The sequence below is a fragment of the Meriones unguiculatus genome, chromosome 1 (genome assembly GCF_030254825.1).
Source record: "Meriones unguiculatus strain TT.TT164.6M chromosome 1, Bangor_MerUng_6.1, whole genome shotgun sequence".
Taxonomy (NCBI): domain Eukaryota; kingdom Metazoa; phylum Chordata; class Mammalia; order Rodentia; family Muridae; genus Meriones; species Meriones unguiculatus.
Genome location: NC_083349.1, coordinates 3588834 through 3615504, shown reverse-complemented (window position 1 = coordinate 3615504; position 26671 = coordinate 3588834). Strand labels below are relative to the sequence as shown.

Here is a 26671-nt window from a genome sequence, read left to right as displayed (position 1 = left end):
TATGTAAGGCTGTTTAGCTGTCTGGCATCATAGCCAGGCGAGGGGCCTTTGGAGTGGTCATATAGGGGGCCATGGCTGAGCTGGTGTAACTCAGAGTGTTGGGGACTGTGGTGGGAGGGCTACTGGTGGATGAAGCAGGGAGCGTGTTCAGCACCACACCACCCTCATCCAGGGAGCGCTTGTAGGGGACTGGAGCCTCGTCTCGGAGGTCCTGGAAGGCCAGGTAGGCCTGGAATATCTGTGGGCAGGAAAGGGCAGGATTTAAGTTGCTGGCCTGGGAAGGGAGGCCCAGGGACTGGCCTGGGAATGCAGTGGAGAGCTGTGCGTTCACTGCCCAACAGTGCCCAGGATGGGGATGCCTGAGGAAGGTAGGCTTGGAGGATGACAGCAGAGGCCCAGGGAGAGTCCTGGCCTTAGGCACCAGAGGTACAGCCCTCCCAACCCACCCTGGACGGGGGCCAGGGTTTGTCCTCACCCAGACAGGGACAGAGAAGAAAGCAAAGGCAATGGCTGCCTTGGCGCTGCTGTTCCCCAAGAGGAAATGCTCAGACTTCGAGTGCTGCCACTGGCTGGCTAGGAAGCAGAAGGCCACAAACCAGACACCTGCCCAGAGGACTGGAGGGGCAAGGAAGGAAGAGAGCTGGAGGAGCGTGCTGGGGCAGGGTAGCTAGGGAGGGGCTCAGGAGTCCTGTGACACCCCTGGTGCTAACCCAGATCCCTCAAGTGTCCCCAAAAGCCAACTTCTGGAGTGGAGCTCCCATGTCTAACACAGTACCCCAGCTACATGCTGCTGCTTCAGCTGCATCAGAATCTGGAAGGAACCCAGTGCCCTGTAGGCCAGCCACATCTCATGTGCTCAGGAGCCATAGGTGAAGGGGGCCTCACACAGAGGACAGCACCCTCCTGCTGCAGAGGCTCTCTGGCCCTGAGGTATCAGGAATGGCTCCTGGGGAAAGGAAGAGAGGCAGTGTGAAGAGAGTCTGAGGGTCTGGCTCTAAAGAATGGGCTTAGTGCCTTCAGTGTGCCAAGCTCTCTAGACAGTGTGACCTGGTTATGCAGGCTGTGCTGTGCTTTGCCTTTCACAGAGAAGTAGGGGTACAGTCCCACGACCTCCTTAGCCTCTCTCCTTGTAAAATGAGAAGATGGGCAGGACTTACCCCTAGGGCTGTTCTTAGAGCAGAGGAGAGGAGGCACATACCTTGATGGTGTGCCTAACACTGGGAGGTGCTCAGCAGGTGTCCACATGCTTATAGGCATCCCTTAACTCATTGCACACTCAGAAACCCCTTCAAGGCAGTCTTCCTCCTAGCTTTCACTGAGGGGCTTTCTGGCTCAGTGCTCTGAGTCAAATTCCTGCCACAGGTGGGCTTTTCAGGCTAGGTTTAGTGGGCCAGGATAATGAATGTGAGTGGAAAGCAGCTTGGGCTAGAGGCAGTGAAGAGACCAGAAAGGCAAGGACTAGAAGATGCTTTTGGGAGGAACCATGGAGTCAGACCCTCAAAGTTGGGAGGATCATCAGGCACAGGTTTGGCAGCTGGGCCCAGGACTGTGACCTGTAGGCACTGGGGCGCTCTCTGTAGTCCCTTGGAACTCACCAGCCAGGATGAAGTCCAAGAGCTGGAAGGCTGTCTTAAAGCGGGTGCCTGTGATGCGGCTCTCCTGGGTGTCCAAGGTAAGGAAGACCAGACAGCTGAGGAAGGACAGGAAGCCAGCTCCTACTGCGAAGCTACAGGCCATGCGGTTGCTGTTGAGGACGCAGTGGAGCTGAGGAGACTCTGTTGTGTTCTGGTAACCATCAGTTAGTAGAGAGGAAAAGATGACCAGGGAAAAGACCTGTGAACCACAATGGACAGGGTGGAACTCAGTGCTTCCTCCGAGATGCCCTTTCCCTTGGGTGGACACTTTTGAGGACTGGGCATTCTGCAGCCACCCTTTCTGTCACCGCCCCAGAGCCCTGACTCTGCCCTTCACCTCCTTTCTTCCATGTGGGCTCTGGCCTCATCCTTTCCATACCCTCACCCTAGTCTCCTTTCTGCTCCTCCTCACCACAGTTCAAGGCTCTTCCGTGCCCCACCGCAGTGCCGGCCCATCACTGTGGCCTCCAAGGCTCTCCTGCCTTAGCTATGTTAATCTGTGCACTCACCCTTGCTTTGTCCAGACCTTCTGGCCCCGCCCGTACTCAGGGCACAAAAGCTAGTAAGCGCTCTCCTCTCCCAGCTCTTCTGTCGTCCTCCTCTCCCCTCCTGGCTTATAACTTTCTATTCTTTTTTCCCCTATGCTTCCCCCCCAACCAGGGCTTTTTCATGCAAGTCAAACACTCCACCTGAATGAACACTCTACTTCCCAGCTAGGTGCCTAGGTGCTGGGAAGCACATTCAAGCTCTTGGCAAGTACTCAGCTGTCAAGCCATCTCTCCAGTTCCCTCCTCCCCAATTCATTTTTTGAAATATGTGAAATAGTCAAAATAAACAGAAAAATGTGCAGACATGACAAGCATACAGTATTGATTACAGAATTAAAATGTCAACATTTTGCTTTTTTACTTCAAAGGACTTTCTTCTTTGAGACAGGATTTCACAAGCAGCCCTGGCTGGCCTTGAGCTCACAGCCTTCTTCCTGCCTTAGTCTCCCAAGTTCTGGGATATAGGTGTGGGACACCGCCTCTAGTTTTTGCCTACACACCAGCCTCTGAGCCACCTCTCCAGCCCCTGCTTTAGGATTCTTAAAAGGGCCCTATAGCATTGCCTTGGGAGCTGCCCCACATCTGGGCACCTGCCTTCTGTGATACTATCCTACAACCATACTGCAGATAGAGGCACTTTTCTGCTGGTGAATCTGAGATGACTTATAAGGATGAGGAGCTGAATGAATTTATCAGCTAGTAAGCAGCAGAACCTTGACTTGGACCTCAGCAGTGTAGCCCGTCATCTTTTGTAATCTGCCTCAGGCCTGACCCAGCCTTGAAGGAAGTGGCTCCTATCAGCGTAAATCTGTGATGGGCTGAAGCTCCTCCCACACTGCAGAGTGGCAAGCCCAATATTAGGCATAGAAGGAACCCATGTGTGCCCACTGGGTAGAGAGTGGAGTGGGTCCAGGAGCTTTCTACATGGAATGTTTGGGACGAGAAGGACTGAGTAGTGGGGCCACTGTTTGGAGAGCAGTGAGCAGAGCAGGGTCAGCTCTCAGTGTGGAGAAAGCCTTCAGGTTGGGTAAAGTTGGCTGGAGTGGTAACTGCGTGCCAAGGAGTCAGGGCAGAGTAGAGTGGAAAGAGCTGAAGTTTGGCTGGAAACCAGAGTTCTGGGGCTGAAATTTGGAAGTAAGAAGTTGAGATCTGGAGCTTCGAGAAGTTTGCAGGGCATGGAAGTGCATTCCTTATAATCCAGTGGTTCCCAGCCTTCCTAATGCTGTGACCCTGGAGTACAGAGGGTCTTCATGCTGTAGCCACCAACCGTGAACTTATTCTCATTGCTACTTCATAGCTGTGATGCTACCGTTATAAATCACAATATAAATGTCTGACATGCAGGGTATCTGATAGAACCCCCCACCCCAAAGCGGTTGGACCCACAGATTGAGAACTGGCTCTTGGAGAGTGGAGGCAGGAGCCAGCCTCAGCTACATATCCAGGTCAGCTTGGGTTCTATGAGCCTCTCTCAAAAAAACAAAACAAGAGAAGGAAGCAGGTGCAAGCGTCAGATGCTATAGATCTGGTTCCTTCAGGGACGAGGTCTTGAGATATTCAGTGAGGTGAGGCTGAGATGGAGCAGATCAAAGACCGCAACAGATCCAAGGAGATGTGAAGGTTAACATTCTCATTTGAACTTCTTTTATCTCTACAAAATTATCTCTAAAAATTTTTGTGTGTTTGAGTGCTTTGACTGCACGTATGCACGAGCTCCACTGTGTCTGGTGCCTGGGGGTCAGAAGAGGGCATTAGGTCCCCTGGAACTATGTGGGTGCTTGGAGTTGAACTTGTGTCCCCTGGAAGGACAAGAGCCATCTCTAAAGCCCCTCACTTGAGTTTCCTCATGTGAGGAAGGGTTCAAAGAAAAAAATTCAAATAGCCAGGACCAGACCTAGGGATTAGACAAATCCTCTGGGGTCATGTGGCCAGTGGACTGATAAGAGTGAGGCAGAAGTTCACAGAGCAGAGACACCCCCGAGCAATTCAGAGACATTTTAGATCCAGTGAGATGGGACGTGACTTAAGCAACAGACTGGTACAAAAAATGGAGACTTTGACAAGGTTTGAGCCCCTAGGGACAGGCGCTACGCGGTGCACACAGGGCTCCAGCAAAGGAGTATGGACAGTAACTCTGGCTCCCTGCTCTTTTCAGGTCCTTCCGTGTGGGGCTCACGAGGGGAAAGACTGACCCTACATTGTCCTGCCCCCTCCTCTCCACTTCTCTCTCCTCTGCAATAACTGCTGTATAACCACAATAACTAGCTTCACTTCTTGCCAAGAACTTCATTGTCAAGACCATAAAGGAAGGCTGTAAGATAGTCTGGGATAGCAGTTCTCAACCTGTAGGTTGTACACCTTTGAGGTTGCATATCCTACATATCAGATAGTTACATTATGATTCAAAATAGCAGCAAAATTAGTTATGAAGTAGCAACAGAATAATTTCACAGTTGGGGGGTCACCACAACATGAGGAACTGTATTAAAGGGTCACAGTTTAGGAAGGTTGAGAACCACTGGTCTTGGAGTTAAGGATTCAGTCTTGAGGAAGTACCTTGCACTGCTCATGAGGCAAGGAAAGGAGAAGAGGGCACATCAATTATTTTTTAACTCATTATTATTATTATTATTATTATTATTATTATTATTGAGACAGGGTTTCTCTGGGTAGCTTGGCTGCCCTGGCCTCGAATTTACAGTAATCTGGCCTGCCTCTGCCAACCTGAGTGCCGGGATTAAAGGCTTGCCCCAGCACGCCTGGCTGAGCTCATATTCTTTTTCCCTGTGCTACCTCTCTGGCACTGTGCAACAATCCACAAAGGGAGGTATTATTAATTCACTTTTCAAAGGTGATAAATCTACCTCACAGCACAACAGGAAAAAGCCACATGTCACCGGGCGAGTTGGTACACATCTGTAATCCTACTGCTTGGGGAGGCAGAGGCACGTGGGATCTCTGTGAGTTCTAGTCCAGCCTGGTCTACAAAGTAAGTCCAGGACAGCCAAGGCTACACAGAGAAACCCTGTCTCAAAAAAAAAAAAAAAAAAAAAGGAAAAAAGCCATATGTGTCTGATCTGCCAGGCTGTGTGGCCTTTAGCAAGTCATTCAGACCTTAGAACCTCAGTTTCCCACTGTGTTTATGTGGTAAAGAAGGGGATTGGGAGCTCAGGCCTAGTAAGTGCTTGGGACAATGATGGTTCTCTGGACTCACCTAGGGAAAAAAATGCAGACCCTTAAAGTTAGCTGCTCTAGGGTGGGTTTGAGTCCAGCCCTCCTGACTTTCAGGCCCCAGGGGCTTTTGTTTATGGTAGAGCCTAGGGCACTGAGAAGGTACAGAGAGGCATCAACTGGCTGGAGATCCTGTTTCTTTAAAGCCTGTGTTTAGTCTCTTTTTGCACCTTCCCTGGCTTGTCTCCAGGGAGGGAGAAAAGATTCATGAGTTTAGGCACCAGTAGGCAGGTGGCATGGAGGACATAAATGCCAGCCGCTGAGAGACTTCCACTGAGGAGCCAGGCTAGGGGAAGGACGAGAGCGTGTGGAGGCAGCGTGGCTGCACAGGGAAAGTCCCGTGGCTGCAGGTCTGGCCTGGCTGGCCGCCTCTCCCAGCCTCCCTTAGCCATACCAGGTGAGTGCCCAGCTCCCTCATGCTCACCTCCACTTTTAGGGCACTGGTGAGTGGACAGTGAGTGGACCTGAGCTTGACTCCTTCATCAGATGGCTCACCTTGACAAGTCATTCAACCCTTAGGAGTCTCAGTTTCCCCTGGGACTAGACAGATCAGTATGTCTTTGTCATAGGTTGCGCTGAGGAGTGAGGGCCCCAGAGTAGTGTGTGACAGTCACAATTCCTCTCTCCTCACAAGGAAGAAGGACACTGTGGCACCAGTCTCTGTCCTCCCAGGTTCCTTCCTCTCTTCCCTCACAGATTTATTCCAGTGACAATACTTGCTATTTAAAGAGCGCTCAGCACGCACCAGCCCCCCCCCACCCCCACCATTCAGCGTGTACATGCGTTGCCTGCCCAGGAGCGGGGGTATTAGGACTCTCAGGACAGATGAGGACATTGAGTTTTGGAGAAAATGCTGCATGTATATAATTTGACCATGTCTGAGCCAAAGGGGCATTTTTGGGGATGAAAAGTGCTGCTGCTGGTTATGCTGGGGGAAGCCCGGCCAAGCAGGGTACTATGCCCCTCTAATGGACACCTGACTAGGCTAGGTCTCAAAGCTAGGCCTGTCTGGACTCTGTTCCAGAGGACAGAGAAGATACTCTGGATTGGGAACCTGAGGAGGTTAAACTCTGGAGTTGAAGCCATGGAGAAGGACATGCATGCCAGCTTCCCAGAGACTCTCATTGAGGAACCAGGGCAGACGGTTGGTTCTTGCTCCCACTACCCTGATCCAATCTCGTCATTGGGCCTCAGTTGCCAATTCTGTCCAAGAGAAACGCTAGAAGTAGTACAGGCTGGCTGAGTATGGGGTCTCATACCTATAATCCCAGCACTCAGGGAGGCTGAGGCAGTAATGTTTTGAATTCAAGGCTAGCCTAGGCTAGGCTACAGAATTAAGACCTTGTCTCAAACAACAAAAGAAAATGACACCCAAAACATAAAATAGGATGTGTGTGTGGGGGGGGGGGGGCACAAACTTGAGAGATGGTTCAGTGGTAAGAGAACTTATTGCCTGTGGTGATTTGAATGAGAATGGCCCTCACAAGCTCATGTGTTTAATATTGGGGTTTTTTTTTTGTTTGTTTGTTTTGTTTTGTTTGTGTTGAGTCGGGGTATCTCTATATAGTTTTGACTGTTTTGGAACTTGCTCTGTAGACCAGGCTGGCCTCGAACTCACAGAGATCATCCTGCCTCTGTCTCCATAGTACTGGGATTAAAGGTGTCTACCACCATGCCTTGGCCAGACTCATATATTTGAATGCTTGATCCCCAGTTGTTGAAACTGTTTGGTAAAGATTAGGGGGTGAGACGTTGTTGGAGGAGGTGTGTCACTGGGGGCGAGCTTTGAGGTTTCAAGAGTCCACGCCATTCCAGCTTGCTCTCTCTCTCTGCCTCCAACTTGCAAATAAAAAGTAAGCTCTCAGCTGCTGCTACAGCACCATGCCTGCTTGCCTGCTGCCTGCCATGATGGTCGTGGACTCATCTTTGCAGCAATAGAAGAGTAACTAAGACCCAAGCAGGTGGCTCACAACCAGCTCTAACTCTGGTTCCAGGTGATCTGGCACCTGCCAGCCTCCACCAGAGCCTGCATGCATGTGGTGCACACCAACCCATGAAGGCACATACACATAATTTAACAACTCTTAAAAAGAGAAGGACTCAGTGTAGGTGGAAGGCCTAATGTTGAGAGAGGGGCAGGAACTATGTATTCAGGGTCATGCAGCACAAGTGGGCTGAAGGACGATTTTGCTCCCAGTGTCCAGATTCTTAGGGACTATGGTAATGATTAAAGGATGCACACAATGCATCAGCACCATGCCTGGCACAGGTGACTACTCAGATCTGGAGCCTGGCTCTGTTGCTTATTGTCTTCCCATCTGTAATAGATCCCAGTCCTTGTTTCCCCATCCCCACCCAAGAAATAGGAAATGTATGGGTCCAGGTATCTCACAGAACTGAGTGATACTACCTCTTTCTCTTTGTTAACCTTAATGGATGCTGTTCAGTGGAATTTTCTGGAATGAAAACGTCCTGAACCATGCTGTCCAATTGGAGAGCCACAAGGTACCTGCAGCAGCTAAACACCTGAAACAATGCCACACTGATTGCAGAAGAGCCCATCTGAATTAAATTAGTTGGAACTGGAGTAGCTCATGTGGCTTGTGGCTACCCCACTGGACAAACAGTCTTCAAACACTGATTCCATTTATTGGTGTGTTTTTTTTGGGGGGGGGGGATTATTTTTCTTCTTTGAAGGGTTTCACTTTTTTCTTTCTCCTATACTGTAACCAAGGCTGGCCTCAGACCCATGACAATTCTTCTACCTCAGTCTTGTATGTGCTGGTGCTAAAAATCATACCCAGATGTGAGGGCTTCTTTCTCATGATGGTGCTGACAATAGCTGGTGACCTCATCTGACCCCTACCCCTGCTCCTGGACCTCTCCTGTGTCCTGACTCCCAGGATCTCACCCCTCCGCAGATCCTCGAGATGCTCTTTGGTTTCCTCAGAAAGCGCACAGCCTCACTGTCTGCCAGGTCCTGCAGGCTTTCATGGAAGTGCATGGCGGCTTCTCTTCTTTGGGTGTCCTGGGAGGTAGGGGCAGGGGTGTTGGGTGCTGCTTTCTGGGCACCACTGCCCGCGTGCTTCAGGCCTACCCTGGGGCTCAGCTACTGCAAGACAGCACAAATGGGAATGTCAAGAGTCAGGGTGCTGGTGGTGGGAAGCACTGGTCCACACCTGGATGGAGTAGGGAGTGCGTAGGAGTCAGCGTCTGATGTGAAAGGAGGGCTGAGTAGCCAGAGGTGGGAGCTGATATTAGACCGAGGATTCCAAGGTAGGGGTGGATGGACTGAGGAGGGTAGTAGCCCTAGGAACAGGGGTGAAGGGCCTGGCTGCTCTCAGTATCAGTAGTCAAAAATATGGGGTGAGAAAAGGCTGGGTGATCCCTGTGCTAGAGATAAGAGATAGGGTAAATAGGGTATGTGGGAGGTTCTTGGGATGGGAACATGGCTAAAAAGGCTGGTTCAGGTCCTAGAAGTTGAAAATGTAGGGTCTCAGGAGATGAAAAGGGACCAGGGGGTGCTGAGGGCCCTGGGTGTTGGGGATATAAGGGTGGTGACGGGTGACAGGCCTGCTGGGTCCTCAGAGTGGAGGCATGAGGTAGTGGGGTTAGAGTCCCCAGGGCATGGAACCCTAGTGAAGGCACTGTAAACCAGAGTCCAAGGGAGTGCAGCTGCCCCTCGCATAGAAGATCATGGCGAGCTTATACCTGAGGTGCTCCCTGACTTGTGTCACTTCCCATAACAAGAGCCTTGCTTAGGTTTCAGCTCTGTTTCAGGAAGCCGCAATGTCTCAGACTGGGGTCTGGTCTGTGAAGCCTCGGAAACCAGCCCGCTCAGGATGAGAGTTACGGCAGCCTTCTTAGAACAGGGGCCTCCCTTCCAAGGACGTGGGGGCGGAAGTGCTGAGACCTCAGGGACGCCGCCTGAAGAGAACCACCTAGTCTTCGAGGGCCGAGGACCATCAGTCGCCACTGGGAGATTGGCTGTTCCGTCTGCCTGCTCTCCTCTCCTGCTCCAGGGCGCTACCTCTAGTCTCCTTTTGGTTCCTATTTTTCCCGCCTTTTCTGTTCTCTACAGAGGATTGGCTGCAGCCAAGTCCCGCCCCTTTCCCTTCCACCTACCCGAGCTGAGTAGCGAGGGGGCGTGGCCACAGCGGACGTTGGGCGGGTCGCCGTTGGCCAGGCGCGCGCCAGGGCCCGGCCCAGCCCCCAGCCTCCGAACTTGTCTCCCCCGCCCCGCCCCTTCCCTTTGAAATAGTGACGCTTCTTTGGCGCATGCGCGTCACAGAAAAAGCCAGACTAGCGGTAAAGCATGCGCAGTCGAGACAGCTCTGGAAAAAAAAAAAAAAAGTGGTTTCAAAGGCCCAGGCTTTGAGCATGCGTATTATTGCTTGCTGAAGCCAATCCTCTGGGCCCGGGACCTCTTGTGCACATGCGCAGAAGGCTCAATGACAGTCGCGCGCTGGCTAAGGTGAGGGAATGGTGGGGGATTGCATGGCCCAGGGAGGGCACCCGCTATTACTTTTCCTAGTTTTCCAACGCTCCTGAGATTCACTTCGTTGTCTAAGCTCCGCAGAAACCATCTGCACCGCTATAGGGTCCCTGGGCCTGCAAGATACTCCAAACTAGGCCCCTGACCCTAGTCTGGTACCCACCTAAATGTGCAGTGTGGAACGGATAAGAGGGAGGGAAACTGGCTAGGGACTGTCCCTGAAGGGAGGGGCCTGTGGAGGTACTACCTCCCACTGACCTTTGTCGCCCCTCTTCATTGCTTACGTTTAGGCTCTGGGAAAAGGGGCTGGTCATGTTGCATGTGACCTGGAGGTCCAAGGTCCGAGTATGGGCCTTGGTGCCTGCTCTTCTCGGGACTCCCCGGGCTCTGTCAACCCTGGCAGACAGGATGGGGGTGTACCGCAAGATGTGGAACCCCAAGGAGCCCCGCGACTGGGCCCAGCAGTACCGCGAGCGCTTCATTCCATTCTCCAAAGAGCAGCTGCTCCGCCTCCTGATTCAGGTACTGCCCATCAGTGGTCAGTCCCCAGAGCCTGGAGACTACAATTTCCGGCTGATCTAGCAACTGCACCAATGTATCTCCTATCGAGGACTGCTCTAGCGCCTTCTGAGAGTTGTAGTTCCTGGTCTCTTTAGCATTCCTAGTGGGTACAAGAAAGTTGGAAAGCACGAAAGAGCTCCAAGATGAGATACCTAATGGATTCCCGACCCGGGCTTTTTCTGGGGCCTTGAACAGGCACTCGGGGACATGAGGTGTTTCCCTTGAAACAGATATAACTACCATCCTCATCATTACTTTCTACTACATAATAAAAGTGTACCTGCAAAGCTGTAATCAGAATTATTATCATCACACTTTGAGCTCTTACTCTGTGGCACTGTGCTACATATTTGTAATGTACAGAACCGTCTGGACAACCTAGTAAGAAAGAGACCACGTCATCCAGTTTTACAGGTGTAAAAGCAAAGTGACCCAATGCTTGCTGGATTCCAAGAGTGAGACCCTTACCTTACCCCTGATCGATTCCAGAGTCTGCGCTCTCAGCCCACCATCCCTGTCAGACCTCCCACCGTTGACGACCACTCATTAATGCAACAGTTGTTTATTGAACACCTGCTGTGTATACCAAGTTCTGTGCTAGACTTTATATACACATGCATACTTGTTATCACAGTCTCATCAAAATTTCCCTTAGGATGGGAGGATGGCTTAGCGGTTAAGGGCATTTGTTACTCTTGCAGAGGACTCAGGATCTGTTTCTAGCACCCACATAGTAGCTCACAACATCCATAGTTCTAGTTCCAAGGGAGACAGTGCCCTCTTCTTACCACTGCTGGCACTAGGCACATGTTGGGCACATACATGCAGTCAAAACACATATATGCAATAAATAAAAATTTCTCTGGAGTCAGAAGGGCCCATCATGACACTCAGAAATGACTTCACTGAGCCTGTTTTCCCCTTTGAAAAACTGGGGTTCTAATTCCATCAACCCTGTCCCTTCTCTGGGGGATGGTGTTCTGCCAAGAAAGAACAGCTGCCATACAGCACACGTTCTGTGGCAGAGCCAGTGCCAAGCCTTGAAGCCTTCTGCTTTCCCTGTGCCATGCTGGGTCACACATTTGGCTAAATTACCTTTTAAATACAAATTTAAAGCCCAGAATTCCCAGCTTGTATGTGGGTTGCCATGAAAGGTTTCCTCTGGAGGAAGAAGAGAGAGGCCTAACTGGGTTTTCTTTCTGGGTGGCAGGAGTTCCACTCCAGCCCAGCAGAGAGAGCGGCTGTGGAGGCCTTCTCAGCTCATGTGGACTTCTGTACCCTGTTTCACTACCACCATCTCTTGGCCAGGCTGCAGGTGAGGACAGTCATTCAGCCTCTTCATGCATGTTTGTCCAGTGTCTGTTTCGTATGTAGTGACTGACACCTGCTTGGAGCCTGGCTCTCTTTTAGGTTCTGAGGACTCTGCCATGACCAGGATAGATGTAACTGCATGGAGCTGGCATTTCGGCTGGGGAGACAGGAAATAAAATGAATGTAAAACATGATGTTGGGTTGAGGGATCTGCAGGGAGAAGGGACTGAGATGTCTTCAGACTCACAGAGACCCACCCTGTCTGCCTCCTATGTGCCTGGAGGAAGTTAGCTATGTGAGCAGAGTGTGACTGAACGCCTTGGGTCTGCAGTGAAGGAAGCTTTGGAAGCGTCACAATGACACTGACACTGTCAAGGGAATTAGTGTTTCTGACTAGAATACTGGGGCAGAAATGCTGTTGGCTGGGCATTGTACACACGGGTGTTTATCCACAGTGACATCAGGCTTGAAGCCTGAGCTCAGAGTGTCCACGATCAGGGATCTAATGAGGATTGCTTGCTTATTCAGCCCTTTTGCTCTCAGCATTGTCCTCACATGTGGGAGGGTTGAGCAAGAGCTCTGTGCTTTCTTTTAAGGATTTTGACTCCCATGAGGGCTCTTTCCCCCCGTAAGTCTAACTTGTTAAAGTCACATCTTGGCATGGAGGCTGACCTCTTACTCTTGCCCTTCCACAGATTAGACAGAAACTGAGTGGTCCAAGCATAGCCATGGCTTACAGTGGCAGTGAAGACCACCCGAAATAGTTAGGGCCGCAGGTCAACCATGAAGGATATTCCTAGATTAGGGTTTCTTCTTACCAGCTGGTGAGGGGCTGAACGTTCTTGAGGTGTATAAGGTGGGAACCCACAGCCTGCTGAGCTGACCTCACACTCCGGCCTCAGATGGCCCTCCCTGCCTTGCCTTGAACAGTACAACAGCTCTTCCAAGCCCAGCGTGCGTCCTGTGTCCAGCGGCAGCCCTGTCTGCTGCTGCCAGCCCCATTTGTACAGACAAAAAGCTGGGCTCAGGGAGAGTCTGGCAATGTTCAAGGTTACAGGGGACACAACTGCAGGCTCAGTCCCAGGCCTCCTCACCTGCCTCCATGTTCTGTCATGGGCATATGTCGCTTCTGCAGGTAGAGTTCTTTTTTGGTTTTGTTCAAAATAGTTTGCTATGTAAAAGTTACTCTCCTTCCCTCCCTTCCTCCTTCCCTTCCTTCCTTTGAGATGGGGTCTCACTGTGTCGCCCTGGTTGGCCTGGACCTCTCAAGATAGACTGGGTTGGTCTTGAGTTCACAGAGATCTGCCTGCCTCCCTGCCCCTGCCTCCTGAGTGCTGTTATTAAAGGCATGTGCCCTCATGCCGGGCCCTGCTATGTACAATTTCAAATACTTAGAGATGCGGAAAGAATACAAGCACCCCCCTGTCGGTGGGGCAGATGTCCTGGTCATGTGCTAGGTGGTGGAGGTGTCTTAGGCTGGTGCTGTGTACATTCCCTCACCCCCAAAACCAAAGATGGTTCTGCCCATGGGAGCAGGACCTATGGTCAGTGTGAGCAGGTGCCCTCTGGTGGCCTATTAGTAGAAAGTAGGGTAAAGGCATTCTGGAGTTCTGCAAGCACGGGCTCAGTCATTGGTCCTGTGCCCTAGGCTGCTTGGATAATCCCCAGAACACAGTTGGTGAGGGGCAGCTTGCTGCTAGAGATGCTGCTGACTTTGGGTTCTGTGTTGCTGGCTGTGTTCTCAGATCAGGTCCAGACATGGTTAAAGCCTGGGTCTACTCAGGAGATAGTGCCTCCAGGACTGGTTTGTGCTGGGACGTGGGCCAATAAGAAGGGTTCAGAACAACCCAGGCTTTGGCCTGCTCCCTGAGGCAGGGGAGATGGTGAGTGGGCAGCATCTGGGCCCCACTGGGGAGCAGCCTGAAACTGCATGGAGAACTGGGTCAGCTCTGGACTGCACAAACCTAGGACTCAAGTCCTAGGGCAACTACCAGCCAGCCATTGTCCTTCATCCTTTAGCAACTCAGGCATCACTGAGCCTTTAGAGTATGCCTGAGCTGCCCTAGGGATCTGAATGTGAAGGGTGGGGACAGGCAAGAGCTGGAGACACTTGTGAGTGGACAGGGCCCAGCATGATGGTCTGTGTGGACAGTGCTGCTATGGCTCCCACAGAGGTCAGTGTGCAGATTCTGAAAGGCTGCCTCCTGCACCACCTTGGCAAGACTCACTGTTGCAGCAGCTGACCTCATGTGGGTTTGTTTTTGTTTCTTGGGGTTTTTTTAGAGACAGGGTTTCTCTGAGTAGCCTTGGCTGTCCTGGACTCACTTTGTAAACCGGGCTGGTCTCAAACTCACAGAGATCCACCTGCCTCCCAGAGTGCTGGGATTGCACTTGAGCACAACTGCTCCTAGCTACCCTCCTGTGGCTTTTAAATTTAAACTGCAGGGACTAGGTCTGGTAGTGAACTCCTATGATCCCATAATTGTGAGGTGGAGGATCAGGAGTTCGGGATCAGACTTGGCTGCGTAAACCTGTAGCAAAAAACAAAAGAAGACGAATGGCTCAGTTTACAAGAGTGCTTGCCACCAAGCATGGTGACCTGAGCCCTGGACCCTGCATGGTGGATGGAGAACTAGCTTCTCCAAGTTATCTTGTGACTTCCACACATAGTCACAACATGCATACACAAACACACACACACAACTCTCATACTAAATTATATATTTACATAATATAATAATACATATAATCTATACATACATATAATATGTAACATAATATATAATAGGTTATAACATATAATAGATATAATATAATTTATATTATATAATAGAAAATGATAAATAACATAATTATATAATATATAATAAATTATATACATAGTTATATATAATTTATTATAACAATGATATGATATAATGTACAATATATTATATTTGTATATATAATATACAATATTATAGTTGTATATTAAAATATACAATATATTATAAAACATAATAAATTGTACATAATATATTATATATTATCTACATATAATAATTTAAAAATGTATACATACAGGCTGGAGAGACGGCTCAATAGTGTAGAGCGTGTGCTGCTTTCCAGAGGACCTCTAGGCTCCTAGCACTCACATCAGGGCCTCAGAACCACCTGTAACTGTAGCCCCTGGGATTCAATACCCCCCTCGGCCTCCACAGTAAACTGCACTATGTGTATATAGCCTTACACAGACACATGAATAATTAAAAATAAGTCTTTAAAACAATCTTGCAATAAAACAAAACATGCTGTCTGTTCCTCAGCAGCTCCCATGTGGGTGCTGAGATGATTCAGCAGGTAAAAGTTCTGGCCATGCAGGCCTGCTGACCTCAGTTCCAGCCCCAGGACTCATGGAAAGGTGGAAAGAGAATCAACTCCACAAAGGTGTCCTCTGACCTCAGCATGTGTGAGGTGATGCATGTGTGACCCTCCATCATATACAGACACACTAATATTTCATAGAAGTTTTGTAGGCCCTTGATCCTGCTTCCCGAGGGCAATGGGAGCCTTGGCAGGGCTTTGTTTATTTGTTTATTGAAGTGTGGTCTCACTCGTAGCCCAGGCTGGCCTCGGATCCACAGATGTACAGTCCTCCTGCCCCCAAACACTAAAGGGCTTTTGTAAGTAATTGGCAGATCAGGGTGTGTCTGTACAGCAGTTTTCACATCTGTAAGTAAGAACCACAATGGTCCCATTCTCATAGACTGGGAATGTGCTTCAAGCATGACAGAAAAATACGCAGGGTTTTCACTCACTTTTTCCATCCTTTGTTGAGCTCTCGCGGCGCTGAGCAGAGAATGTGCTGGCTGCAAGGCCCATGGGACTTGAGGCTGTCAGTGAGGTCTTGAGCATCCAAAGGGGGAGGCCTTTGGGCACCAGGCAGGCATGTGGTATACATACATACATGCACACAAAACACTCATACACATAAAACAAATCTTGAAAAATTAAACAAGCAGAAACAAACAGGGAGCTTGTGGTGATCCATCTGCATTGCTGGTAGGAGCAGTGAACTGGGAAAAGCATCCATCTGTGCTGGGACTGCAGACACGGGAGGAGTGGTAAGCAGGGGGAAGAGTGAGGGGGGGAGAAGGGAGAAAACGGGGAGGGGAGCACCAGGCCATGTGCCTTGTCTAGGTGTCTAGCTTGGAGTTCTCAGAGGAGAACCCGGCTGGTGGCAGTGTCTGTAAGGGGCACAGCCCTCCCCTCATCCCCAGACTTGAAGGCTCCAGCTTCAGTCCCAGCCGTGCAATCTTTCAAGGTCATTCAAGGGCATCTTGGGCATCTGTGGGTGTGGTCTGTGGCTGACTTTGCTTGAGCCCTGCCCTGGTCGCAGCAGCTCCCTGCTCACTGGCACTGGGCGTCTAGCCCCGCCTATCAGCATTTTCTCAGGCTGTCCCATGGAATACCTTCCACTGTCTTGTGGTACCTACCTTGTGTCCCTCAATGGTAGGCTGGGTTCCATTTCCCTCCAAGGCATGTCACAGTGTCTGGGACAAATTACACATCATACTGGGAACAGACAGGTTGGAAGCTGGGGTTCTCCCTGCTCCTTCCCTCCCTGCCAGACTTGGGGGTGGTTGTCAGTATAGACCTAAAAAGCTAGAGCAGCTTTTGAGGGGCTCTTAAGGTCCTGAAAAGGTTCACGCTTCACTCCAAGTTCAGTGGAAGGCTTTGGGAATGCTTTGTGGGTTAGTTTTTAAGTGGAGAGTCAGGCAGGCAAGTGGAAGATGAAGGTGTGAGTGGAGGTGGCTCAGGAGTGAGATGGGGCTCGGGCTGTGAACTCAGGGGTTGAGTAGAGGCGATGTTGGGAATCTGCAGGTGGAATATCTCGGAAGGGAGGGACTGACAGGCTGGTATGAGAAGCCATAGATACGGACTGGAAATACCTAAGGACCCTGGAACCAGGTAGGACATCTTGGGGAGCAGGTTTGGAGAGGAAATGAAGAGTGGTTACTTGGATGAAATGTTGGAGCCATAGTGATTGATGTGAGACCATGATGGAGTGTTGTCAGTGCACAGCTGCACACACTGATCCTCCGCCAGGGTTTAGAGGCAGAGAGTGGGGCTCTGGAGTACACAGTTCCTTCCATGTGCTGTCCCTCTGTCCTCTGTGTAAGCTGCTGGATCTGTCTATTTTACCTTCTTTGTAAACATTTTTTTTTTTTTTTTTTGCTATCCCAGGACCCAGGATCTTTCACATACAAGTGCTCTACCTGCTGAGCTAAGGTCCAAACCCTCAGTAGGGGATGTAGGCTGTATTGCTGAACTTCATCAGGAGCCCTATTCATTCATTCATTCATTCATTCATTCATTCACTCATTCATTCATTCATTTTTGAGACAGGATGTTTCTAAATCACACATGCTGGTTTTGAGCTTTCGGTCTTGTTTCTGCTTCTTTGGAAGATGGGAAGACAGTGCTGTCAGGTCCAGAACGCCTTATCTTCTGTTTTTGTTGTTGTTGGTTTTGTTTTTTCCTCTGTCTTCTTGAATGGTGAGGTAAGTCCTGTATAGCTATGGGACAGGACACAGGGGAGACCTTGGAAAAGACATTGACTTTCCTCACTGTCTCAGAGGTAGGTACTACAGCACATTGTTCTGGGCTATCTGAGGGAGGCACAGGATGCTGGGAGCTCTGTTGGGGTTCCTGAGACAGACAGGGCAGAAGCAGAAGCTCGGGACTGCAGGATGAGACCTTCTACAGGCTTGGTGCCGTGAGCTGTGTATGTGGCCTCTGATGGTCTGGTGCCTGGTCCTGGGACAGTCTCAGAGGAAACGGTCCCCTGTGGGAAGGGATTGGAGCCATGCAAACAGCAATTTTCACCTGATCACTTCCACGCTCAGACATGTTCCGGCTGGGCCTTGGCTGCTCCTGGGAGGACAGCGTCTTCAGCATCTGAAAGGCCTTGTTTTGACAGGGTCTTACCTAGCCCAGCCTGGTCTTGAACTTGTGATCTCCTGAGAGCCACCATGCCCAGTCAAACCTTTGCCTCCCTGCCCTCTTCTTTAAGGACTCCCTGGCCTAAGGACGTGAGGCTCACTGTCCTAGTCTACAGGAGGTTTTAAAGCACTCTGGGCTCAGCAGACCTGGCGTGGTCTGAGGCCTGCACTGCAGTAGAAGTGCAAGTTCCGGGGTTGCCACCTCCTCTCAGTCCCTGCTTAACCTGCCTCCTAGCGTCCTGACCTGGGGGGGTGCACCTTAGTCTCCACCAGGCCCTCTGTTCTCCCGCAGCTGCTTTGCAGGGGAGGCTGCTGCTCAGCAAAGGCTCCAGAGGAAGCTGACATTGTCTGCATGAGGTTTTGATATTTTCTTCCTCTTTTTCTTAATCTTTTAAAAAATTACCTTTATGTGCATTGGTGTTTTGCCTGCCTGTATGTCTGTGTGAAGGTGTCAGATCTTGGAGTTACAGGCAGCTGTGAGCTGCCATGTAGGTGCTGTAATTTGAACATGGGGCCTTTGGAAGAGCAGCCAGTGCTCTCAAGCACTGAGCCATCTCTCCAGCCCCATCTTTTTCTTTTTGAAACAGGGTCTTGTTATGTTGTCCTGGCTAACCTGGAACATTTTATGTGGACCAGGCTGGGCTCTAACTCATAGGGAGCCACCTGGTTATGCCTCCCAGGTGCTGGGATTACAGGTGTGTGCCACTACAACCAGCTGCAGTGTGTGTAGCAGGCAACAGGGCCATGTGGAGGAGAGTACAGAAGACTGAGTTCTGGGCTTCCCCAGGCCTCAGGGGCTCACATCCTCTTGTTGTGACCTCTCTGTGTTTCCTACCATCTCTCCTCAGGCCTTGTATGACCCCATCAACCCTGACAGAGAGACCCTGGACCAGCCATCCCTTACTGACCCCCAGCGCCTGTCCAGTGAGAAGGACGTGCTCCAGGCTCTGGAGCCCCTGCTGGCCCAGGCCAACTTTTCTCCACTCTCTGAAGATGCTTTGGCCTATGCACTTGTTGTCCATCACCCTCAGGATGAGGTCCAGGTACTTGTCCCCAGAGGAGCCGTATTTGCTGGTGAGAGGAACCCCACCCCAGGCATTTCAGTGCCCTTTGTCAGAAAAGGGTCTTCAGATGAGGGTCTTAGGACCAGGAGCACCAGGTGCTGCCGCCTGACAGGATCCTGTGATAAACAATATAAAACTCACCCCATGGGGCTGGAGAGATGGTTGTGTGGTTGAGAACACTTGCTGCTGTTTCTAGCAACCACATGGCTACTTATAATGTCGGTAATTGCAGTTCCAGGAGACCCAGTCCCCTTTTCTGGCTTTTACAGGTGGGTGGCAGGCCTATGCACAGCTCACTTACAAACAGAAAGACCAAACACCTATACACATAAAAGTAAAAACAAAATCTAGAGGCTGGGTGTGCTATCACACACCTTTAATCCAGGCACTTGGAGGTAGAGGCAGGAGGGTCTCTGTGAGCTCAAGGCCAGCCTGGTCTACAGAGCGAGTGCAGGACAGTCAGGGCTACATAGTGAGACCCTTTCCCAATATCCCCTGAAATTCTTTTTTGTCTCTAAAAAATCCACCAAAAAATAACAAAAAACCCCGTCCATTCTCTCTCTTCCTTAAAGTCAACAAAATTATGAATCTTCCAGCTCCATGTCTTAGTGGACTTTAGGATGTTTTTCCTAGACACATCCTGTCATATTTTGCGATCTGGCCTGCCAGTGGTGGCAAGGCATAGTTTAAGTGGCCGTGTCTTATCTGTGTAGTTGCTTCATAAATGGAGACTCTTAAAACCAGAGCTACCTTAAGTCCTAAGAAGATTCCTGTGTGCAGGCCCAGCCTAGAGGCTGTAGTGCTGTGCCGTGTGGCTCTGCAGTGGCCACCACGAGCGACCATGAGTGACTGCCTACCTACACTGCATGATCAGCAACAAAAGGCAGGGCCCATTTCTGGCTAGGACACATATTCTGGCACCCTGACCATAACACCTGGCTCATGTTCAGCTACCTCTGCTTCCTTTCTCCCCTTGGCAGGTGACAATAAATTTGGATCAGTATATCTACATGCAGTTCTGGGCTCTGGGCCAGAGAGTTGGGCAGATGCCCCACATGTCCAGTGTGGGTTCCAAGCGCGGCTTCTTCCGAAAGTTGCCCCCTGTGGAGAGGTGAGCAGGCCCTTGTTCCTCAGTCGCAGCAAGAAGGAGCAAGGTTTGAGTTGAGAGGGCACAGATAGGTCAGGGTTTGCCTTTTGCATCTTGGGACCCTGGAAGAAGTCCTGAAATGGGAGGTACAGAGTGTCCAAATGCAGCTTTTCCTTCCCAAGAGAAAGCAAGAGCTACTGTTTCCGGAGAAAGAAGGGGAGGATCAGTCACCTCCATTTCTAAAGGAGGAAAATTGATAATCAGAGAGGAAGGCCACATCCTCAAGTGGCACAACAATGTTTCTGGTTAACAGCTGACAGGTCCATTAATAGGAATATTTATAAGACCATGTGACTTACTTCCAACTCCTTGTGATTAAGTAGCTTTGAAAAAGGCCATGCAGCATGGGAATGTGTAGTTTCAGGTGTGTTTTAGTTAGAATTCTTTAAAGGAACAGAACACATACATGTGTATATATGTTATATAACATAATGGATTTATTAAAACTGGCTTGCAGGCTGTGGTCAGGGTAGCCCAATGATTGCCCCATGATGAAAAGAGTAAGAATTCAGTAGTTGTTGAGTCCTGGAGGTTTCTGGAGAGCCACCGATTGAAACCCTGAAGCTAGCTTTAATACAGGAGGAAGAATGCTTCAACAGCAGAATAAATTTTCCAGTGAGACTCAGAGCAAGCAGGCAAAAACCAAAAGCTTTTGAGACACGGTCTTACTTACGTTGCTTTGGCTGTCCTGGAACTCACTACATAGACCAGGCTGGCCTTAGACTCACAAAGAGCCACCTGCCTCTGCCTTATGAGTGCTAGAATCAAGGTGTGTGCCACCAGGCTTTTTACATGGAATATCACTAGAAAGTGGGTTGCAAAGTTTTAGGCTGGGTCTTCCAACCTCAAAAATCCAGTCAAGAAAATTCCCCATAGGAGCTTGGGCTTCAGTCAATTCCAGATGTGGTCAATGTGCCAACCAAGAGAAGCCATCACAAGGCGAGAGGGCTCTGGTCCCCTGTGCTTACATCCTTCTTCCGGGCCTTCAGGAGATATTTCAAGCGGGTGGTGTTGGCGGCCCGGACGAAGCGGGGGCACCTGGTTCTGAAGAGCTTCAAGGATACTCCACTGGAGGGCTTAGAGCAGCTGCTGCCGGAGCTGAAGGTGCGCACGCCCTTGCTACAGCGTGCCCTGCTCAACCTGATGCTGGTGGTCTCCGGAGTTGTGTTCTTCGTCAATGTGGGCATGGTGGTGCTGTCTGACCTCAAGATGGCTACCTCCCTACTACTGCTGCTCTTTGCCGCCTTCATGGGCCTGAGGGCCTCCAAGGTGAGCACCCTTGGCTCCCTGCTGCCTAGACTTCCCAGCCAGCCCCCTGTACGTTCAGTGCTTCACACATTGTTTCTGGTACATGGTGCCCTTACACCCTCCTTACGTCATTTATCAGCACTCTTACCCCAGACAGAGTTCCAGTTTCTTCATCTGCAAAGTGGAGTTGGACTGGAGCACTGGCATGTTAAAGAATAGAGCAAAGTTATATACTTTGCAGTTTGTATGACTGGACATGAATATTACTGTAGCCGCCCTTTGCTACTTTGTGGGTTCCTAGTTCTCTTTTCCACCCTTTTCTACATTAACCCCCTAACACTGGATAGGAGAGGGAAAATGATAGAGGGAAAAGGGGGCGACGTTATTATTAGATTACTTCCTGCTGATTGCGGACATCAGGTTCCTTAGGGGCGAGTTTGGTCTTTGCAGTCCGGGTATCTGATTTCTTCTTCTCCTTGTTTCGTCTTTGTGCATCTACTTAACAAACAGCAACCAACAGCATCCAGTCACCAATCAGCCAACAGCTGCAACCCCGCCTCTCGTTTATATATCCTCTGAAAAGTTCCTGGAATTCCAAATGTCACAAACTCGCAGAAACTATCTGCAGAGGCAAAACCATGCCCCTACTAGAGCACCAGGCAAATTACAGTCACCTGCTGTGAAGCAGCCTCATATCCCCACACCCGGGATTGAAACAAAAACATATCCTTATAATTCTGTTTTTTAAAGAAACTGAAATTCTCACCAATATGACTCTACTGTTCTCTTTAAGTTAGTTGCTTAACTTCTCTGAACCTCAGCTACTACACTGCACAATGCCGGCAAGCCCTGATGTAGGGGGGTGGACAGAGATTAAATGAGTCAATGTGAGCCTGGCCACAGTACAGGAAGTACCATGTGAGGGCACAGTTGAGGGATGATGGTTACCATGGGGGGACTCTCTGTTCCCTAAGCTTCCTTCCTGGAGTGCTATTATGATCACGGAGAGAGCCAGCTCCAGCCCCAAAGGATGGCTTCAGAAACTTGGGGCTGGGCCAGGAAGTTGTATATCTAATAAACTCCTTGTCTGAGCTTCACATGGTGCTCAGGACCTCCTCAGAACACTGTTGCTCAACAGCTAGGATTGAGGGTCAAGAGGGCAGGTGGGCCTGACACCCAAATGTGTTCTCTTGGTCCTTGCATGTCCTATTGGCGAGATGGCTGAGTGTGGCCTTTCTCAGTTCTTGTGTGGTCTCACTACCCCAGGACTACAGCCTGCCATGAGCTGTGTGTGCTAGCTTGTCATTCACTTACTACCTCATTAGTCCTCAGGCTGCTCTCAGCAGTCTTGACAGGTTCTCTCTCAGGAAGATGTGTGATAGAGCCTGCAAGTAATGGCCAGGCCACAGTGGCCACAAGGGAGAGCAGATACCCAGGGCCAGCACAGGGGTTTTAAACAAGGCCCAGGGTCGCCAGGGTGGCCCATGCCTGCACTTCTTCTGGGTGCTCTCAGGGTAGCAGGGAGCCACAGGTTAACAGCAGGGAGGAGCTGCCATGCCACAGGCATAGTGGAGGGCAGGACTGAGAGCAGGAGTCTAGAGGGTGCTCCGGCACTCTGGGAAGGGGGCACTGTCCAAGGCGAACCCTCCTTCCACTCCTCAGTGGCCCCAGAGGGCTGCAGAGCCGACAGGAGTGGAAGGGCTCTGTTTATCCAGTTACCCATTTATTCATATTCCAGCTGCCACCCAGCCCTGACTTCCCACTGGGCTCACTCCCAGCCATTCACATCCCTAAGTATTCATTCCTTCTGTGCCTCAGTGTGCCTGGGTCTGTCGTACCACAGGCCCCTCTCCTGGTCCTTTCCTGTCTGCCTGTGTCGAGCCACACGCTCTCCGGCCAGCTGGGCCTGGAGCAGTGGTTCTCACTGGCTGCCCAGCCAACATCTCCCATATCTGCTCTTTTTGGGGCCATGGCGCCTGCCTTGTTCCCAGCCTTCAGGTGGCTCTACAGCTTATTCCTAACTCCACCCAGGGCTGGCCCTACCCTGCCTTCTCACTGCCTTGTGGTTGGTTACAGTCCTTCGCCACCACTGTCCCACCCACCCCCGTTTCTGCTGTCTGTGTGTTTGTGACACCCAGGCTCCCCTCCTGCTTCCCCAGACTCCACGTTTGCACTAGTGCTGTCCCCTCTGACTGATTCTCTGTCCCTGGCCTGGCCACCCTGTGCAGTCCTGATCCTTGCCCAGAGGCCCTTAGCTTCCGGAGAGCTTCCTGGATTGCTTAGCTGGGGTGGGTCTCTGGACACCCTACCATAGCCTGCTTTTCTGTGCAGAGCAGGCCGGGGCAGCCTGGAGGCTGTGGAGCTGGAGCTGGGCAGCGAAGGATTCCTATGGACATGGGTGGGGTGGCATGGGTTCAGGAGCCTGAGGATTCGTCCACTCTCTGGACAGCCTTGAGAATGAGGCAGTGTTTTCTGAGAACACACTGTAGGGTGTTGTTCATTTGAAGACCCAGGATCTGAGGTAACAGGGGTGGGAGGCAACCTGGGCAGGAGTGTTTGCTCTGTGGGCTGCACTAGGGATGTTTGTTTGTGTTTTTTGTTTTTGTTTTGAGACAGGGTTTCTCTGTGTAGTCTTGGCTGTCCTAGACTCATTTTGTAGACCAGTCTGGCCTTGAACTGACAGAGATCCACTTACCTCTGCTTTCCGAGTGCTGGGATTAAAGGTGTGTGCTACCACACTTGACTTCATGGTGTGGGCTTTTAAGGAGAAGGTTCCGCCACCGAGCCATGGCGTGAGGGCCCCAGCTGTGTCAGTTCAGGCTGAATTCTTGGCATCATAGGGTGGGCAGGCAGCTTTGCCCTCAGGCTGTCCATCATGTGTACTGACTTCCTGAGCCCTCGCAGCATCAACCTTGTATGCATACAGCAGCTCTAGGCCACTTTCACTCAAGGGCTTGAAGATGGCAGGGGCAACACAGAGGCACAGGACTGCCTTGAGCTCAAGTATCCTGGCTAAAAGTGGCCTTGCAGTGTGTGAGGGCTGGGCTGCACTCAGTGCCCTTTACCTAGCTTTCTTCACAGCGCAGTAGCTTAAGCTCTTCCTTTTCAATTATGGAAAGGTTCAAATAGATACAGAAATAGGGTAACCTGCACCCAGTGTCCACTTTACAACTATCTGATTGCATCACAACACCCCTGTCTCTTTGTAATGGGTTACTATAAAGCAAATTAGACATGTCATCTGGGGATACGCAAGGATACTTGATAAAGATGTATTGGGCTTGGAATTTCCTAGGCTAAAGCTCATGTTTTAAATCTTTGTACAAACCCACTCACATGTGGCCAGATAGCAAAGCAGTGGGACACTGGCAAAGGGATTGTACTTGAGCCTAAACCCAGCCCCAACCCAGAGCTGAGCTCAGGAAGCCAGGCTGCCCTGGCACTTTGCTCCTTAGTGGCCCTGTACCAGTGTCTTCAAGCCTGCATTCCCACAGGTGTTTGGGCAGCGTCGCAGTGCCCAGGCGCTGGAGCTGGCACACATGCTGTACTACCGAAGTACATCCAACAACTCAGAACTGCTCAGCGCCCTGGCACTGCGTGCACAGGAGGAACACATCAAGGAAGCCCTGCTGGCTTACAGCTTCCTAGCCCGCCGGCCAGGGGCCCCCCAAGGCCTACAGGAAGGTAAGCCCTCCCTGTCTCCTAGGTCCTTCCTGCTGTTGCTCAGCCTCCCCTATTACTTCCCAGGCCCTCCCTGCTGTCCCCCAGGCCAACCTTTCAGTTCCCAGGCCCTCCTTACTATTCCCCAAGCCACCTCTTCTGTACCCAGGTCCCCTGCTATTCCCCAAGCCAACCTTTCAGTTCCCAGGCCCTCCCTTCTGTCCCCCAGACGCCCCCCCACCGCTGTCCCCCATGTCAATCCTGCTCTCCCTAGGCCCTCCCTGCTGTCCCCAGGTCCTACCTTCTTGCCCCCAGGCCCTCCCTTCTGTCCCCCAGGCCCTCCCTTCTGTCCCCAGACTCCCCGCACTGCTGTCCCCCATGTCAATCCTGCTCTCCCTAGGCCCTCCCTGCTGTTCCTCAGGCTCAGGTTTCCTCTAGGTCCAGCTTGGACACAGTCTTTCCCTGCAGAGACCTCCAGGTGGTTGCAGTCTGAAGTGGAAAGCTGGCTTCTGGCCCAGTCAGGCTGTGATGTGGCCTTCAATGGACCTCGGGCCCTGGCCCATCTTCAAGCCCTGACCCCCACCTTCGGGTTGTTCCCACCACCTGAGTTGCCACAACTGGACCAGCTGGTCCTAGGGACTCCAGAGGCCCCGCAGGCTGCGCCAGGCAGTAGCTATCCCTCACCCTGACCTCTTACTGCCAGGCCCCGCACTGGTGGGGTGCCAGGCTCTGCCTCCTCCACAGCAAACCGTCAGTCGTGGCAACTGCATCTCCTTCCTGGTTGTTGACAGGCCATGATTTCTGCTAGGCCATTAGTTTTGCTATGCTATAGACTTAAGAGTAGCCAATCAGGGCCACTGGCAGTTGCTAGGCAGCCTATTGAGGTCAGCCTATCAAAGCCTTTTATTTCAGTTTGTTATTTTATTTCTCAGCCCCGCCCCTGGCGGGAGCCTCACCAGAACCGGTGGAGGGGCGGGGCTTGGGGAGGCTCGACACAGCTGCTGGATTGCAGCTGCCAGCGTTTGCCACATTGAGACCGGCCAGCCTGTGAAAGCTGCGCCTGGAGGCTCTGCTTCAGCATCTGTTTAGCCTGCACAGGAACTGCTGCCACAAGCACCCGGGCGGGGCCCACTGCAACCCTCGAGCTGTTTGGCCCAGACACACAGCGGGTGACAGACACTGGGCAATTGAGCCGTGGGCAGCCAATCAGAATTTCTGGAGGGCCGCCTCCTCTTCCATGTGAGATGAGCCATCTGTTCTGCAGCTGATCCTTTCTGCATGAAGGCACTGGGCTGGGAACTTCCTGCCCCAAAGAAGTTCTGCAGGATTCCACCCCAAGATCACGCTAGCTCAGGCCTCAGCAGGGTCCTAGGCCTGCCCTACCTTGCCGCAGAAACCACTTCAGCCTGGTTCTCCTAACCTGTGCAATATTTATCCTCCCTTACCCTCCTTCAGAGGAATAAATCATGTGTAATAAACTGATTGGTGTGGCTGCAGGTGAAGGGGATGGTCAGAAGCCCAGAAAAAGGGTGTGGCTGGATCCCGGACTGGCCTCTTAGAGGCACTGAGACCTGAGGAGAGCTTTACTGCAGGAGTCTGGTTCTCAGCCAGGAAGATGGGGTGCAGGAGTGCACAGCTGCAGGGTTCAGGCTGTCCAGTGCATCATGGCACTGGACACTGCCAGAAAGTAGGTGCCTGTGAAATCCAGCTGGTACCCCCTGCCTGAGAGTAGAGGAGGGTGTCAAACTGGCTGTAGAGGTGGCCTTTGTTGGGGTGGGGGGCAGGTTC

The 26671-nt window shown here is 51.2% G+C and overlaps 2 protein-coding genes across 6 annotated transcripts; one reads left to right on the top strand and one right to left on the bottom strand.

Moving 5' to 3' along the window:
• Syngr4 (synaptogyrin 4) lies at positions 1-10304 on the bottom strand. Its single transcript, XM_021640357.2, has 5 exons — positions 10167-10304; positions 8325-8525; positions 1596-1833; positions 476-615; positions 1-238 (listed from the first exon to the last, which is right to left on the bottom strand). Exons 2-5 carry the CDS (start codon positions 8415-8417, stop codon positions 14-16), a joined length of 696 nt encoding a protein of 231 aa, XP_021496032.1. The 5' UTR covers positions 8418-8525; positions 10167-10304; the 3' UTR covers positions 1-13.
• On the top strand, positions 9743-26361 carry Tmem143 (transmembrane protein 143). 5 transcript variants are annotated; one of them, XM_060378899.1, is made up of 8 exons: positions 9743-9887; positions 10199-10430; positions 11680-11784; positions 18613-18807; positions 19809-19939; positions 20965-21244; positions 24718-24907; positions 25284-25464. In XM_060378899.1, the coding sequence occupies exons 1-8, from the start codon at positions 9865-9867 to the stop codon at positions 25319-25321; spliced, it is 1194 nt and encodes a 397-aa protein (XP_060234882.1). In that variant the 5' UTR covers positions 9743-9864; the 3' UTR covers positions 25322-25464. The 5 variants fall into 5 exon arrangements, with proteins under 5 accessions (XP_060234882.1, XP_021496061.1, XP_021496063.1 ...); XM_021640388.2 differs by having other exon boundaries at positions 9744-9887; positions 25352-26361; XM_021640387.2 differs by having other exon boundaries at positions 9744-9887; positions 25322-26361.
• Positions 26362-26671: the final 310 nt, after the last annotated feature.